The 18891-nt window shown below is 42.6% G+C and overlaps 1 protein-coding gene across 1 annotated transcript; it reads right to left on the bottom strand.

The window, feature by feature from the left end:
• Positions 1-4640: 4640 nt before the first annotated feature.
• On the bottom strand, positions 4641-17171 carry ntrk2b (neurotrophic tyrosine kinase, receptor, type 2b). Its single transcript, XM_041960246.1, has 16 exons — positions 16975-17171; positions 15025-15099; positions 14856-14927; positions 14699-14767; positions 14465-14616; positions 14170-14306; positions 12434-12566; positions 11697-12005; positions 11263-11297; positions 10869-10968; positions 10024-10212; positions 9470-9600; positions 9172-9344; positions 7928-8168; positions 5715-5873; positions 4641-4951 (listed from the first exon to the last, which is right to left on the bottom strand). The coding sequence occupies exons 1-16, from the start codon at positions 17169-17171 to the stop codon at positions 4766-4768; spliced, it is 2358 nt and encodes a 785-aa protein (XP_041816180.1). The 3' UTR covers positions 4641-4765.
• Positions 17172-18891: the final 1720 nt, after the last annotated feature.

The raw sequence follows: 18891 nt of genomic DNA on the forward strand, positions 1-18891 counted from the left end.
CAAAAGAGGGCTCTTGTATTTATTCCTCCTGCAGCAGACACACTGGAGCCTCCCTCAGAGGACAGTAGGTGACCCCCCACATAAAAGACGTTGCAGAAATCTGTGAAGGAGGACGCTCTCGATGGATTGACCCAGTGGCCGTCCCACCGGTCTGAGTGACGAGCTCCTTATCGCTAACTTTGCACTACACAAAGGTAAGTTTAGAGTTCTTCAGTCTATAAACTCATGTTTGTTTCTGCTGTGAGAAAATATCATGTGATTTACTCTCCGAACAGTTTAAAAGCTGCTGCCACTGTGTCCTTGTGTGTGTGTGTGTGTGAGGCCCTTTGAGGCAGCTGTCCTCGTCACTCCTCAGTAGTTATTGTTAGAAACAAATGGTGCCTGTGGGATACCTTTCATGACACATGTTGGATTCTTCTTAAAGTAGCCCACCACCAAAAGCAACGGTGGAACAGGGATGAAATGTCAATCACACCTTCACGGACAGACTGCCAGTGTCCACAGCCTGGAGGGGACAAGTCGTCAGGTCAGGAACTGTGAGAAAACTGGCTGACTGGGATCTGTGTCTGTCTGTCTGTGAGAAAGAAATCAGTCCTGTGGTTGGATGCTCAGCCAAATCCTGCTAAATGGACACAGCATGAAAAGCCAAATAAAATGTGTTAAAAAAAAAAAAAAAAATAGGCAGCTGGGCAGCTGACAGATAAGTCCCAACCAGTGGAGGAAAGTACTGCACTAAAATACTAATCTGAGCTGCCACTACTTTACATGAGTATCTTCTTTTGATGCTACTTTCTGCTTGTACTCCACTACATTTCATTTCAGATGTTCTGTTTTACTTCATTGTATTTATTTGACAGCTATTTTGCTGAGCGTTTGTGATTTTTAAGCAAAAAAAAAAATGTCATGGTTCCAGCTTCTGAAATAAGAACATTTGCTGCTTTTGTTTGTAATAATTTCAACACTTTTGAGGTTTGAACAAAACAAGCACCATGAAGGTGTCACTTTGGGCTCTGTGTAACTGGGACAGCATTTATCACTATTTTCTTAACTTTAGCAATAATCGATTAATGGGTAAAATAATCAGCACATCAATCCATAATGAAAATAATAATTCTGTACAAAATAGTTTAAAAGTAGCTCCACCTCGACCAACTACAACAGTAAAATCCTGATTTAATATTAATGCATTAGTTTTTTCCTCATTGATTAATTGTACTTTTAATACCTTTAAGTACATTTTCCAGATGATAGTTAGATACTTAAGTAGCGTTTTCAATGCAGGACTTTTGCTTATAACTGGAGTATTTTAACAGTGTGGCGTTCGGTACTTTTACTTAAGTATAGAGTCTGTACCCTTGCTCCACTGCTGCTCATAATTTACAATTATCTTTGACGCTGTTTTTTTGACAGTGGTCACAAGCCAAGGAGGTCGAGAGCTGCTGGTTTAACCTTTAACATTTGCATTGTATTTCATAAGCTTAGTATGTTTTCAACTGCAAGATCTGTAAAATAATTAAAGCTGTTGGATAAATACAGTGGAGTAAAAAGTAGCAACAGTATTTCCCTCTGAAATGTACTAAAGTACAATTATAAAGAAGCATAAATGGAAATACTTAAGCAGAGTCCAAGTATCAATGTAAATCCTTCCACCACTGCATGCTAAGCTAACCAGCGTTAAGTTGTGCATATGTAGACATAAAGACTCACGAGGGCTTGAAGCGTACTGTAAGACATACCACCTTTATTAAATGCACAGTATCACAAGGAACATTTCCATTAATTGTGGATAAGCTACTCACATGATGCACAAAGCATTGAATTGATTGATAGAACTGGCTGATTAAAGCAGGATTAAATCTGCCAGGAGAGCACACACACACACACACACACACACACACACACTCTTGCATACAGATGTCCACCATCTCGGAGACATTGGTCTCACACACACAAACACACACACTCTCTCTGTATTCACACAGTAAGTAAAATTTGTTATCTGCACAGGAATGAAAAGTGTAATCTTTTTTTCTTTTACCACATATTTACAAAAAAATCCTCAACCCCCCCTCCCCTCAAGATAGATTACATTCAAAAAAGGTCCCGACCCTTCTAGATTACATTCAAAATAATATACTATTCATGATGCAAAGTCACAGTTATTCATCTGAAAGAGGATCAAGATAGGCTACAGTCAGTCAGAGGTTGAGTGGTGGGGTTTTGGGCCAAGAGGCGACCTTTGACCCGCTCGCCACCGGGCCACACGTCTGCTGGGACGCCTGTCGGCTAGGAGAGATCCTGATGCGTTAATCAGATCCAGAGTCTATGGTCCTCCTGCGGACAGACAGCATCTCAAACAGCCTCTGCGTAAGCTCCCCATCACAGTGGAGAGGAAAGAGGAGATTCTTTTTCTTTTTTTTTTCCCTTTTTTTTTCCTCAGAGAAAAAAAACAACAACACATTGTTCAAATAAAGTCCTCTGCAGATCAAAAGTTGCCAAAAAAAGGATTGTATTCTCACTGGTATCATGAACGAGCACAGAGAAATTATACAATGTAGCACAAATAAAATCGTATTTACATATAATATGTATTGCCAGTGGCCCATAACACGTTGTCTTCAATAGATGTCACACAGTTTTGACGTGATACCTGCTTAAAACAGATTATACTATTAAACATAGCCTACTATTGATATAGACAAATATCAGAACTGTACAGAATGGACAGCGAGGTATGTACAGCAGACACATGACTATTATACAGAACTGACAAACGCTGTAAGAAAAACATAGAGGGACACGGTCATTTTCATCAAGGACAGTGTGTCAGAGTTTAGGACCTGCTTCAGCAAAGCAAGGGCGACATGTTTTTTTTCTTCTTCTTCTTCTTATTAAGTGCAGTTGAGGTCGAGGTGGAGAGTGCTGAGCAGCCGCTCAGGTTGTGCATTCGGGGGTTAAGTTAACGCTACAAAGTGCACTTAACGTATTGTCTCCATCTGGAAACACGTGATGCTTGTTTATGAAGCTGCTGCTTTTGCAAAGATTAATGCAGGAGTTTGTTCCGGACGCTCGCGCCGCCACGCTCACTTCAAGAATTTGGCCTCTTTTAAATCTCAGGAAAACTTCTCATGAATGCATTTTTTAAAAAATCGCTTCCAAGCGTAAAGGCCCTCGGCCTGTGCACATGTGCTTTACCGGCGCCCGAAGCGAGGAGCCGCCTCAGTCGCCACCCGGCTGACCCGGGGCCGCTCAGAGAGATGAAAGCACCCCTGGGACACTTTAAGGCCAATCAGACTCTTAATGAATCCTCTTAACTGCGGTCTCTCAGCCTGCTATGTAGAATTAAAGATTAGCTCCTCAAAGTACACTCTTGTAATGTGAATAAAAAAGAAATAAACAGCTTCAATACGTACAAAAGCAAAGTGCTGGAAACAAAACAAAACAAAAATCCTAAATATAGTCCAGTGCACAGTAAGCTGCATCAAAATGTCCTGCTGATCCCCTCAGAAGCCCCACAAGTTCATCTGAAGACCCGCCTCTGAAGATAAACCACATCGCGTACAGATATGGGCCACCGAACAACAGCGATTTGCTAAATGGCATTGCTGGTGAATGAAAAATAAAAGAAACTGTGCTCATCTTCTTCTTTTTTTCTTTCTTTCTTTTAGGCACAGCTCAACATCGCCGGGCCCTCGTTCTCTGTGCTTTAGATACGTCAAATGAAAAGGCTGTGAGACGAGCGGAGCACTCCAACAACGTTTAAAACACCACTTTTGTTAATATAGATGACCTCGTGTGACAGATATTTACAAAAAACATGACAAACGATGACCACGTTATTTAAAAGAGGGGTGTCAAATGCTCAAAACCTCAGCATTGATTTTACACCAGGAAGTCCTTCATCAGACTGGAGCAGGTTATATATATATATATATATATATATATATATATATATATATATATATATATATATATATATATATATATAGACACAGGCATCTATAAGAATCTATATGGGCGCCACATTGTTTTTGTTAAACGTACGCGTATGATAACGTACACGTAGGTTTAAAATTCAAACAAGCAAAAGTTTCAACGCAAAAACCCAAATCAAAAACAGCTTTTTCATGAAAACAGAATCAACATGTTTTGAAATTCTACAAATATTAAAATAGTCTGTGACGTATAAAAGAAAAAGCTTGAGCTGTGACTTCACGGGTCATTTTATCGTCCTGCAGAATATGTTGCCCTGTGTGACAAAGAAGACGAAGCTCTATCTACAAAGTCGTGTCCATACACTGTCCATTATGGAGACACGTTGTTTTCCCTTTGTTCGCTCCCAGCAGATATGGAACAGAGTGGTTATTTAACGCGATGAGGACAGAACAGCCCAGCAATCGATTATTGGGCCTGGTTTATTTTTATGCCTTTAACATATAGGAGTGTTGACGGTTTGGATGGAGTTACATGATCCTGTATGCATTTTGGTTTCTGTTTGTGAAACATGCCTCAGCAACGTCTGCGAATGGATTCAAGAAAAGAAAAGCAGAAAGAAAATCACTCAGAATTTAAGGCTTTTCTCGATGTGATGAGGACGGGGACGACAGCATTTACAGGAACATTTACAGCCGGGTACTGCACACAGGCGCTCGCACACTCTCCTCTCCCCTCCGTCCCTTCACGCGCACGCAAACACACGCCGCCACGTGTCCACACACCCAGCTCACACACACGCGTTCAGAGTACATACAGGACCGGCGGTGCGTCAGCCCAGTATGTCCAGGTACACCGGGGAGGCCTTGGCGAGGCTCTGGAGCATGCTGTGGATCTCCTTGATGTTCAGCCTCATGTAAGGCTCCCTCTGCCAGCAGCCCAGCATCAGGTCGTACACCTCTTTAGGACAGGTTCGGGGCCGCTGCAGCACGCGGCCCTGCGTGATGCACTCGATCACCTGCAGGATTCAGGGGCGACAACACACTGCTGTTCGGCTGTGGTTTTCAAACGGAAGCAAGGCGGCAAGTTCCTCACAGATACTGCTAATGGACTGAAACACGAGCTGGGCTGAGAGAGCCGAAGGAGATTCAAACGTGATTATCGTTCATTTCTGCTTTTGTGCAGAGGTAACTGTTACGGCTGCTTCAGCACGCATCGTTCTGAAGGAGATGGGACATTTCTGCAAAGTTTGCTGCACTTTTACTCGTGCAAAATAACATTTTCAACCACAGAGCATCCTCATTTATGTCCAAGTCTCTTCTCCTATGTTTCCTGTCCTTGGTCTACTGCCACTGACTAATAAATGAAGAAAATACCCCACCCAGAAACACCTTATATTAAAGAAATATGCCTTTTTTGTGGTTTTTTTTTTTTTTTTTTTTTTTTTCACAGAAGAATGGAAGAAAAAACATACATACAACATACATACCGAGCTCAACCATCACAATCTATCACAGAGAACATCTCTGTCTGTTTATTAGGTTAAATTTTCAATTAGATTATTATTACGTCTATTACATCACCTGCTACATCAACACTTGAAATAATAGTAAAGGTCAATATTACGTTTGAGTTTGAGTGTTTTTGATGAATTTAGTTGACTTTTGCTGTGGACCATCAGGAGAAATGTGTCTGTGTTGAAGTGTAGGTCATGAAGGATTTATGTGTGGCGTCTCTATGAGTTTGCCTGCGTTGACTAACGCAACGTCAGTGGCTCTGACCTCATTGTTGGAGAGCTGGTACCAGGGCTGCTTGCCGTAGGTGAAGATCTCCCACAGCACCACGCCGAGGCTCCAGACGTCACTCTCTGTGGTGAACCGCCGGTACATGATGCTCTCCGGGGGCATCCAGCGGATTGGCAGCATCGTATGACCGCCCACCTGCAGAGACAGAGAGGGAGTCTCCATCAGAAACCAGCACCGCAGGACCTGCTGAGGAGTTTAAAGCCGTCGGTTAGACTCACTGCAGTTTACTGGGCTGTTTTTTACCCACATGTGATGGTTGGCAGTGTCGTTCTTTGGCCCATACTAAAATATCTCAAAAACTGGATTGCCGTGAAATTTGGTACAGATGTTCATGGCGCCCAGAGGATGAATTCTAATGATGTTGGTGATCCTCTGACCTTTCCTCTTCTGCCAGCTTAGGTCAACATTTGTGGTTTTAAGTGAAATATCTTGACAGCTATTTAATTGATTGCTGCGAAATTTGCTGCAAATATTCAAGGTCCATAGAGGATAAACTGTAATAACACTGGTGATCCTCTGACTTCTCATCAAGCGTCATCATCAGGTCAGATTTTTTTATTTGTCCAGTGGTGGTTTATGATCAAATACCTGCAGAACATCCACATTAGCCTCAGCTCTTTCGCTAATTAGCAAATATTAGCATGCTGACCAGCTAAACTAAGATGATGAAGCTGATAAACATTATGCCTGCAAAACATCAGCACGACTGTCTTTGTGAGCGTGTTAGCATGATTTAAACTGGACGGATAAAATAGTACACAGTACAGTTTAACAGCACCACAAACTACATCCCCCACAATGACCCTACAGTTGAATCGACACCTCTCTGAAACAGTTTCACTAAAAACTCAACACTATATCCTTCGTGCAGGTAGGACTTACTGCAGGACTGTTGTGTTACGCTGCATTAGGTTTAACTGCTTGTACCTAATAAACTGGCAACTGGGTGTATGTTTCATAGCGAGCAGTTAAATTTAGCCACTCTGGCATTCCTGTAACATGCCTGTTATTCCTTCATAACCTTTTATCCAATCAGCGTCTTCCATCAGTTATTTCCTGTCTGCTAAATGCATTTCCTTCTCTTCCTCCCTTCCCCTTTCATCCAATCACCCTTACTGCACTTCCATTCTTTCACATCCATCGCCTCACCTACACGAGCTCACATCCAACATCAATCACTTATTAAATGTAAGATATCTAAGCTGGTGCACGGGTTTGTACCAAGTATGGCGTCTTAAGAGCCTCAAACAAAGAAGCTACTTTGTGCCCTATAAGCATGAATGAACAATAACATATTTTAGAGGAGTAAAGCATAATTATTTTGACACTCTTTGCACAAATTTAATTCTATGTAATTTTAGTTTTATTCACTAAACCAGATGTTTCGGTTTATTCAGTTCTATCAGTTCTCCTGGTTGATCTAATTTATGGTAGCAGCATTATAGCAGATAAGACAGCCTCATATTGTAAGCAGCGTTCATGCTTTTGCTTTTGGTTTGATAAAAACGTTTTATATCAGCAGCTGGTGACAGGCCCTCTTTATGTTGGTCTTATCTGATTCAGGCAAAAACACATCTCTGAGATGAGGTTTTTTCAGTGCGTTCAGAGTTCTGACTCCACTTCGGCCAGCAGAGGGCGCTGTGGGATGCAAGCTGAGATCTGAGACACAAAAGGATGAATAAAGTAACTCCATCTCCTCCTCAGCATTTTTTTTTTTTTGGTCTGCATTATAGCATCAAAGTGTAATCTGCCCACGACCATCAGTGGGCCATGCACTATAACTCCTCTATGGTTTAATATGATGCCAGTCATGTAGAGTGAAGGGAAGTATTAACTCCTTGCCCAGGGAAAAAGAAAAACTGCTGATGCATTTTTGCACTTGGCCTTTATTTCCATGGAAGGAGTAATTTTATGCAGATTATAGAATTTGCATTTAAATAGTATTAAAAATAGATAAAATACCTCTGGTTAAAATTGGCATTTCTGCAGCTACACAGTTATTTCAGGCCAAAACTGGAATAAAATTCTAATTACATATTTGAGACTATGTGGCTACATTTCCATATTTCTGTGTGTATATCAGAGGAATGTGCATGTGTGTGTGTGTGTGTGTGCATCTGTGTGAGTAAGAGACTGGGGGATAGATGAGGTGAGAAGACGCACAATAATCAAAAACACTTTGGACTCACTCTGTAGTAGTCTGTGCTGTAAACGTCTCTGGACATGCCAAAGTCTCCTATCTTGACCAGCAGGTTTTCTCCTACCAGGCAGTTCCTGGTTGCCAAGTCTCTGTGCACAAAGTGCTGGGAGGCCAGGTAGACCATGCCAGCAGCAATCTGTTGGGCAATGTGCAGCATCTGGGACTGGGTGAGCTCCACCAGGATACTGTGTTGACCGTCTGCCATTAGCACTGCATCAGGGCCGTGGGACCTGCACCCAGAAACACTTCATTAGAGCTTCAATCAGTCATACCAGTTGAGTACCAGAAAATATGATGCATGTAATGTATCCCCTCACCAGAGCTGGGATCTGTATTGTCATATTATGATAAAAATGAGTTAATATTTTTTTTAATATTTTAAGTAGTGAATTTTAGGGATTTTTTCTTAAACATTTGATTTTCTGTTAAATGGCAAGCCAATTAATTGACTAATCATTTTAGCTGTATATGACCTGTAATCGTAAAATGATTCAAAGATCACATAACAGGATGGAACTGGCTAATACAGTGAATTAAATACCTGAAAATCAGATTTATGTAAAAATCCTGTGAATCCACCAACATGCCATGAGGCATCTCACAGAACATTTCATAATATACACCAGCCCGACCTTCAATTCACATTGGACACTAAAAGAATGTTTGGACATGTTGGCGTGATACCGCTGTCTTTATGCTGAATATGAAGCTGGTGCCAGATGACAGTTAGCTTATCTTAGCATAAAGACCGTAAATGGGGGGACTCAGCTAGCCAGGCTCCGTCCAAAGATAACAAAATCTGTCTACAAGCCACTCTTAAGGTAACGTGTTAAAATCTTGTTTAACGTGCACTTGTGGTTTTGTGGTGGATTATGTGCCGCACTGTTTCTAAGAGTGGTGACTTCCTGGAGTCTTTGCTGGTTGCTTGGCAACTTCGTGGTGGCAACAGGAAGTCACAGCTCCCAGCCAAGAAATAGTCTGACACATAATCCCTGTAAAACACTACTTCATCTGACAAACAAGCAAACTTTTTGGAGCCGTGCTACCTTTGTTCCTGTTTCCAGTTGTCCTGCTAAGCTAAGCTAATTGGCTGCTTGCTGTCACCATGCATTGCACGTACAAATATCGAGTCAGGTATCAATCTTCTCATCTGATTCTTGGCAAGACGTCTAAATATCCCAAAACGTTGAGCTATTCGGCACATCTGAGTATTTCAAGTCAAAATGAACCTACCTGAGGAACTTGTTAAGGTCACCGTGTTTCATATATTCAAACACCATGATTAGCGGGTCGCTCTCCACACACACCCCGTAGAAGGTGACGATGTGTTCGTGTTGCAGGTTGGTGAGGAGCTCAGCCTCTCTGTAGAAGTCCGCCCGGCCGCTCTCGTTGGCCTCTTTCAGGGTCTAACGAAAGGCAAAGACAAGGGGACCGAGAAGAGGAGCGTTATCGACAACGACGTACATCTGGTCTCCAGAATTCACGACCTGAAGGCCAAGTGCATTGATTATTTGAGCGTCCTGATCTGTACCTTGACTGCCACATGGAGCTTCTCCTGGTCCGGTGTCAGGTTGTAGCACTCAGCCAGAAACACCTTCCCAAAGGCTCCCTCTCCCAGCTCCCGCTTCAGCACGATGTTGTGTCTCTTGATGTGCTGGACAACTTAAATGCAGAGAAAGAGACAAATCACTCAAAGCCACGAATCTACATGTCCAAAAGGCTAAAACTAGCAAATGTTTGACATTTTTGCTTGATAAATGACTTGAATTATCAGAATTGCTGATTATTATTTTTCAGCCAATCGACAAATAGATTCAGCACTAATTAAAATTCCTCAGAGGTGTAATAAACCACATGCACTTGTGTGTTTGAGAGAGAAAGACGTGCAGGTTGATTCTGCTGAGTCAAATAAACAAGCTTGTGTTTCTGAGCATCATCTGTAGGCTAAATGTCCAGCTGCCCTGCAGAGCAGGACTCGCTTTTACTATGCTGACAGTAAAAATGGCGTCCGGCAGTGACCCCTGTATGGATTTATCAGAAAAGGTCCAGGTTACCGGTCATTTGCCGAGCGAGGCGGTAACTCACACGTGTCAGATTTCAGCATGCTGCCGGAGTTGCGGAAGTACTGTGGGTTCTCAATGACAGGAATCTTTGTCATCCCAATGATCACTGCGTCTGGACCCATCTCCGAGGACGACGGGGTGTTGTTGCCATTGGAGACGTGATGAAGAGGGCTGGCAGAGTCATCGTCATTACTGATGACTGAGGAGGAGCCTAGGGAGCCACGGAGTAGGAGGTGGAGGAGAGAGGAGAGAGGGGAGTGGAGTAGGAAGGAAAGGAGAGTTGTGGCCATAGAGGAGGAAGAGGAGGAGGAGGAGGAGGAGGAGGGAGACAGGAGATAGAAGGACTGTAAATACAAGTTGTACATAATGACAATAAGACATCAGAAGGTCGATGTCATTATTAATCAACATGAGACCAGTCAGACAAATTCCTATAATAACTGTAACACTGATTCAGTGGAAACAGCAACGAGCTGTGTATTTATTTTAATCTATTTAACACTAAAAATGTCATAGAAACATTTTTTTAATGGTTCATTGTAGTCGACATTTTAAGTGTTTATTAATATTTGCATCTATAACTGTGCATCAATAGCTGCTGAACACTTGATAACATACTATAGCACCGAGTTCTTACACATAATGTCGTCATGACACACTGAAAAAAACTTTTATAAGATTTTATTTTGATAAGACACTTTTAAACCTGTGACCCCCCATTCAGCCTTTGTGCTAAGCTAAGCTAACCAGTTGCCGGCTTAACCCTCACACATATGGGAGTGCCATCTATCTTCCAATCTGACTCCGGCCAAGACCTCAAATAAGTGTATTTTCCAAAATGTTGAAGTACTCCTTCAAGAAATTCACCTTTAATACCAAACTTTGAGTTTCTGCCATATTTCAGAATGATGACCATCAGAACGCAGCCAGTCAAGGCAACTCCTGCGATTCCCACAACTACATACACCTGAAAAGAAAACAACAAAAGCAGATTGTTTGAAACATAAATGTGAACAAAGGCGTCTTTTGGATCAGCGTTTCCCAACCTGGGGTCCCTGTAAAGGGCTACAAATTACATGACGGAAAATCAGAAAAAAAATGCATGATGCATTTTCTCTAATCTTTGATCTTTTTTCTTGTGAATTATTAGATAATTTTAGGTGTTTTGGACCTTTTAAAAACAATCCTAGGGACAACAAGTAAACCTTTGCTTTAAGGGGTCACAAGCTTTAAATGGTCGGGTGTGATGAGGATCACTTACTGCAACGCTGTCATCCAGAGGCGGTAGTGGTGAGTCTGGAAGAAATCAAAACACTTGTCTGAACATTTGAACATAATCAACAGTTAACAATTATTAAGTACCAGCACATGACGATGAGCGTGATGTTATTTATAATGTGCGACCCCGGAGTTCAAACACCCACCAGTGGTGTCTGGGCAGCAGCAGCAGCAGCAGGAAGAGGCCATGGGAGGAGAAACAGACCATGTAAGAGTTCATTTTAACTGCGTTTACAGTTCTTATCAAGCCAGCGAGGATGAGCATTGTTTAATACAGCTGAATCTTTACTTACAGTAGTAGAAGGGATCTTCTGCTGAAAAGGAAAAACAGAATCAGAAGGTTAGCAGTTGTAAACAGCCTCAGAAATGAGCTGACGTCTCACTGAACGAATGCCTGCAGAAAGAGCGTATGAACACCTGTGTGGTCGATGTCGGGCGGGTCGATGAACTGGGCTGAGACCTTCTTCTCGTCCCGGCCGTACTTGTTCTTTGCCACCAGCCTGTACACACCGTTGTGGATGTGCGTGGGGTTGACCAGCTGCAGGCAGCCGTGGTACTCGCTCTCCGTGGACAGGTGGATCATGGTGCGGATGTAGTCCTGCTCCAGGAGCGGCTTGTTCTTGTGGTACCACTGCAGCTCCGGCTTGGGGTTTCCCGTCACGCTGAAGGGGATGCACCAGTGGTGGTCCCGCTCCGGCCCCAGCAGCTGCTGGATGGTGGGGGCAACTGACACGGAGGCAACAGTAGAGGAAGAGTAATAACGGGATGACAGGAAGATCAACACCAGGAGTACGAGCCAGTAGGATAAGCAACATTCATGGGCTTAGAGAAGGAGATGCAAGAGAGCAATCACACAACATCTGAACAGGAAAACATGGAAGAGGGGAATGAGGAGAAATGTGGCGCTGAACAAGCAGAGGAGCGTAGTAAGGCATGAGGAGCTTCACAGGAGGAAGAGTTATGGAAAGGAAACACGGAGAGTCAATAAGATTTGCCGAGAGACAGTAATGATAACAGACTGAGGAGCCGTGTGCTTCCACTGGACATAACAAAGTCCAGAAAAAGCATTTAAAAGATCATGAGGGGAAATTAGATGTATGCTATAGTTGGTTAACATTTACAGTCGGCGCGAACAGGAAAGAAGGAGTCCTTACAGAGAATATTGAGCTGGAGGGTGGCCTCCGTCTGACCGACCATGTTCTCAGCGCTGCATATGATCACCCTGCCGTTATCATCCGGGGACAGGTCTGACAAGGTGAGGCTGCTCTCCATGTCCGAGGGATCAATCTGGAAACACAGCGTCATTATTGACACGAAATGGCCTGCGTGTTGCTCTGATGCTGACCTTGGAATGTAACGAAGTACATTTAATCAAGTGCTGTACAAATCTGAGGCACTTAAAGGCATTTAAAACCCCTCGTTGGTTTGCAGGAAAATGCATCATCACACAGCTGAAGACAGTTTTTTTTTAGCTCATGAAAAGTTGACTTTTCAGCGATACGTGGTTCTCACAGGACAGCCACACTACAAGCTTATGATGATCTGATGCATCGCTGTTGATTAAAGGAGCCAACAGTGAAAAAAGTGGTTTAAATGAGCTCAACCTTAAACATTTACAGCAGTAAAATACAACATACACATTAATGCAGCAGTTACATTAATCTAAAGCTTTATATATAATTAATAATATAATTTTGTATTTAGTATATTTTGCTGATAACACCGCAGGACTTACTTATAGTGGAGTATTTACACAGAGTGGTATTTGTACTTTCACCAAAGTAAAACATCTGAATACTTCTTCCACTTCTGTCTTTACTACATGTACAATAACCAATCAGCTGACCACACAGGACCTTCCTCACACCACATACTGAGACTGAGGATAAATTATATTTTCTATTTTTCTTATCATCAGCTGATCCTGTGAAAAGACCAGCAATGTGTGTGTCCATCTCTTTATGATGACTAAAGGGATGAATGTAATAAAGGTGGAAAGTAACTAAGTACATTTACTCAACTACTGTGCTGAAGTACAATTCTGAGGTACTTGTACTTTACTTGAGTCTTTCCATATTATGCATCTTCATACTTTTACTCCCCTAAAATACAACACAATAATTCAGAGGGAAATATTCTGCTTTTTATTGTACTCCTCTAGATTTATTTGCTAACTTTTGTCACTAGTTACTTTACAGATTGAGATTATATATGATACATCAATAAATCAATTATGACGTATTATCAAAGGTTAAGATAAGACAAAACTTTATTGATTGCCGGCGGGGCAGCACTACATAAAGTAATTAAACCTAACTTCACCTTTACCAGCTGCAACATTAAAGTCACATGAATGCACCAATAATCCATAACCATTCTGCATAGTGAGCACTAGTTTAGAAGTATATTTTGACGCTAAAACTTTTTTTTACTACTACTACTGGACTTTTACCTGTAACTGAGTATTGTTACTATTACTTAAGTAAAAAAATCTGAGTGCTTCGTCTACCTCTGAAGGATCTTAACACCCATGGAAACGGGGCTCACGTGATGACAGTAATGGACTTTTTAGCAGGATCAAGTCGGTATTCAATGTAGGTCTGTCTTTATTGGAGATAAAAAACATATAGAATATCACTAAACGTATCCTTTTACTGGAGCCAAAGAGCCGAGCCTACATCTCCATCATGACCTTCATCCTATTCTAGCTCACGGAGGGAGCTTTGAAACTTGAGCTCCTCTCATAAGTAATATTTTCAACCCATTTCCCAGGATGTCTCATGTTTCCCCACTTCACTCAGAGGGCAAGAGAAAGAGACGAAACCAGGAGCCCAAGGTGATGGAGCTGTGCGAAGGTTCAAACAGGAAGCTGTGTGGCAGACCGGCTCACCTCGTGGTGGGTCGAGAGCATATCAAGGTTCCACAGGATCTCGGGAGGAGGGGAGCCTGAGGCGCTGCACACAGCTTTCACACCACCCCCCTGCATCTCTGTCACGGTTTTTGGGGTGACCTCTACTTTGGGAACCACTGCGAGAGACGAGCAAACAGGAAAACTAAACATGTGGCTTTACATCGATTTGTTTACAGATTTCTCTCCGTCTTTGTTTCGACCTCTCTTTTCTGTCTTTCTAAACGCTCAATACCAGCTCCCCGGCGCTGCTCATTATAACATGGCTTCACATTACCACAGTCTGGTGGCGTGAGCGTGGTGAAGGCCTGCGACTCCCCTCTGTCGTCTATGCATTTCAGGTCTTGACCGTCAGCTTCTTCTAGGATCCTCAGTTTGATCCACAAGTTCTCACAAACACAATCCAGAGGGTTTCCGGCCAGGAGGAGCCTAGAAAACGAAAAACACAGCACGTGAGAAACTCACCTTTGGTTTCACAAAACTGACAGTTTTATGGGCGCGCAACACTTACGGGTAAGAGGAGTTAAAGTTCTGAAATGTTCTCCATGACAGCATGGATAGGTTGTTGTCTCTGAGATTTCTAAAAAAGACAAGAAAAACAATCAGGACAAAGATACTCGTGCAGCATCAGTGAAATGACTAAAGAGGGTCTTTAAAATGCCTCTTACACATATTGAAGCCTTGTGTTGTTGAAAAATGCATCTGATGATATCGACGTCAATCTTGTCTTCATCACTGTTCTGTTGGAAGTTAAAGTGCAGAGTTATCAGCTCGCTGGACATGTTGTGATGCCATGTACAACATTGAACAAACACTGTGTGACTGTGCGATACTTACAGGTTTCTGAGGTTTATGTAGTGCCTCAGACTGTTGTCATTGATGTCAAACAGTCTGTTTTGATTAGCAATGTAGCTGTGAACAAACATGAAAGGACAACCTGTTATCACACAGGTTATTAGCAAAACCACGCAGTCATTTAACGTAAAGTCTGTGTTTGTATGTGTGTCACAAGCAAGAGAATCTGCTGTGTTTGTGTGTTTTATGACACTTTTTTTTCCATTTTGGTAGACACAGTGGGCTAAATTTCATATAAACTGCCCACGCAGCTGTCATTTTCCTTTACTGAGGGAATTTGATCTGCAGCACATGTGATTGTCAATAAAATGTGAACCAGCTTAGCCACATGTATTTTCACACAGAAGGGAGAGACATTATGGTTTGTATTGTTGCTGATATTCTTCATATTAGTTGTATGTCTGACCGGACATACTCTGATAATGAAGGTTTTTAATAAAAATTAAAATGCATCTTCTTTTTATGGATTAATGACGCCACAGCTCCCACTGAAGATGCATAATATAACATCTAATAAGTCTCCAGACAGTCAATAATCAGTGCACCTTGATTCATTGAAAAAACACAACTTAAAGTCATTTTAGCTGAACTAATTTTCCAGGGTGCGATAGTGCAGCATGAGAGCAGAAACGTCTGGAAATTAGAGGCATATCACCAAAGAGCTTGAGCAATAAATGTAAAAGAACATCTCAAATAACGACGCCAACACAACGCTGGAGTAAACAAACCTTTCACAGCGTCAGGAAACATTAACAACTCAGATTCAGCTGTTGTCTCGTTTTGCCCTGCGTGTGTTTAAAAACCTGTGAACCAATTTGCAGTTTGGTTTAAATTTTGGAGCTGGGAGGACACGTGGATTGCACCTTTAAAGACATAAAGCTACAGCACATTACAAGTGTCTTTAAAGGTCTGCTTCAGGAGTTTTGTCTTCACCACAGGGATGTTTAAATTCCTGTTAGAGTGCTAGATGCTTATTTTGTCTATGAAGCTTCAAAGTGAGACCTGATGAATCTGTTTGTCAAAGCTGCACATTTTATTCTATACGAAAAGTCCCTGCAGACACACTGAGGGACGCTCACAAGGCTCAGACTTGTTCAATATGCAAAATGAAGAAATGTTTTGATCCCACTACAGCAGACGCCTATGGTGGGTATGTGACACCCAGTAACAGCCTGTCTGCCTCAGAAAACTCACCCCCAGTCTCCCCTCCATCCTCCACTGGATGTCATGCAGCTGTATAGGCCACTTGTGCAGGGTTGTAGCAGGTACACCCCGACACAAGCCTACACACTGACGCAGATAAGGCCACATAACTATTGCCGGCTGCACACATCTGACGTGATCTCATGTGTGATCCGGCAACAATGTGGTGATTCTGAAATATTGAGGCTATTTCACACCGCCGCCCAAAAGCCGCGTGAACACCTCCGAGGCTGCGCTGGGCCTAAACATTTACTCCATCACTACCTCTGGAGCTGTTTTGTAAAGGAAACACCGACTAATCCAAATAAGCCTGACGCGCACTCTCACCACCATTACGCATTCACACACACACACACACACACGCACGCGCGCACACACACCGTCGTCGTTAGAGGCACGCGCAACCTCCATCTCCGCCACACATACAAATACGCACGCGCGCACACATATACTAGGCTACATGATCTGACAAACCCATCTGAGAATAAAATGACACATTTTGTGTTTGACTTGAAGCGCAGAAGACACATCTCTGTTGATCTGCAATCCACAAGGGGGGAACAATATCAGGCCTGCTGTTCTTAACATTGCTGCTGATGTTATTATCTTTATTATTATTACAATCCGAGCCCTTGGGTATTATTGCGACCTACGATCGAAGGCAGCTCTTTACGCATTGCATCCTAATAAGTTCATACGCTGTCTGCACGACCATTTTCATACACTTACATCTCGGTGATGTTTTCCATGTCATCTAACGTGAGGACAGGGAAATCCTCGATCCCTGGTACAGAATCAATACAAACAATCCTTGAGATGCTGCAAGTGCAGGATGCGGGGCAGGCATCGCTAAATCTCCACATCCCCATCAAAACCAAAAACAATCCAAGACGAGCCATGCCATATTCCCCCGCGCTGGAGTCCATCGCAGGTCCAATGATATCCCACGAATCCCCCAAACAGAATCTGGTCAAATTGAATTATGGTTAAGATTTTCTCCCTCGCCGCCTTTATCTGGCCAAGTTAATCCTTTCGACTCCGCAGGAAAAAAATTAGACTACGCCGTCGGTGAGGAATGCGCAGAGCCCACGGTTTTAATATCAAGATGCCATGGACTGGCCTTCCCGTCTCCGCAGAGCTGGTATCACACTACTGCATATCGATGTCGTGAAGCAAGGTGTCAAGTGGTCCGTCCTGGTGCTGCTGCTGCTGCTGTCTCACTCCTCTATCGCGGGCGCAGCCTGTTCGCCTCTGCCTTGTAAAACAAATATGAGGTGTTCCAGATGTTTAGAGATCAATAGGCAGGGCCCCCACGAGCGATTTCTCATGTGCGTGGTGATGGGGAGGAAAATAAGAGACACTGCACAGTGGAGTAAGGATGCGTGGTGATGCTGCGTGTGTAGGGAGGAAGGCTACCTGCATGCGTCTATCGATTATCACCGAGGACGAGCGCGTCTCCCCCCAGCCATCGCCGGGATCGGGTTTACAGGGGGAGATGCTAGCGCTGGTACCCTGGAGATGTATGTCTGACAAGTTGTATTCGCAGGAATTTGTTTGAGAAATTTCCAACGCGCAGCAAATCCTAAAAGATCACATGCTGCAGTCTCACCAGGCTGCACGGGTGGCCAGCTGTGGGTTCAATGCCAGCTGTTTGTGGTGGACACAACAACAATATGGATGTAAACTCTTGTGTTGTAGTGACTCTGAAGCCATGCATTGGATGAAAGCAGCGCTGCCCCCCCCAACACACACACACACACACACACACACACACACACTGTTGTACGGTTGGCCATTAGGCCTATAGTGTGACGTACGGTTGACGCACAAGACGGGGTGCATCTATGAAAAATAATTACCTATACTATGTCTGCAAGCTTCAAATGGGTCTCACTCCAATCAGTGATCAGTGTACGATACAGGAGCAACAGGGGGGGGTTGCCATATTTTTAAAGATTATTTCTGATTAAGAGTATTTTGTTAGAAATAATTCGATTTTTTTATATGGATTTTGACAAATTGTAGTAATATCTGAATTAAAACACTGTAATTGTTTGTAAAGCTTTTAACTGTAGCACTCAAAAAGAGACAGACTATAGAATATTTAAGCTTGAGTAACATATTAAATAGTAAAAAATATTCAGCAAGTATTGCTCTGATGCTGGTGTTCACTCATCAACATATACATGAATTATGAATTCAGAATTTAGACAATAACTGCATCATACTTTTACCTTCAGTGCCCCAAATTGAGCAAATGAAATGTCATATAAATCCTTTGTTTTTCAGTCCTTTCAGAGTTACCGTGCAGTGCTAAACATCTAGTTGATAATATGCTGCAAAATGATTCAATAAATCCTGTTTACCAGCAGATTCCTAAATTTCACTCATAATGAGGAGGCATACTCAGCTAGGACGCATGATCTATGACACAGCCTGGATGGTTAGTGTCGCTATGGTGACTTGCTTTTTACAAATAGCGCTGACAATGTCAAGTGTCGCTATGGTTGCAGATGAAAATATGTACGCAGGCTTTTTTTTATGAGAAACATCAAGAACTGAATTATATCTGTCTCCATGGTAACCTCAGAGTATAGGAGAGGGAAGAGAGCTCTTTATTTTGCAATAGATCCTTGCCTATATATG

The sequence above is a fragment of the Chelmon rostratus genome, chromosome 19, assembly GCF_017976325.1.
Source record: "Chelmon rostratus isolate fCheRos1 chromosome 19, fCheRos1.pri, whole genome shotgun sequence".
Taxonomy (NCBI): domain Eukaryota; kingdom Metazoa; phylum Chordata; class Actinopteri; order Chaetodontiformes; family Chaetodontidae; genus Chelmon; species Chelmon rostratus.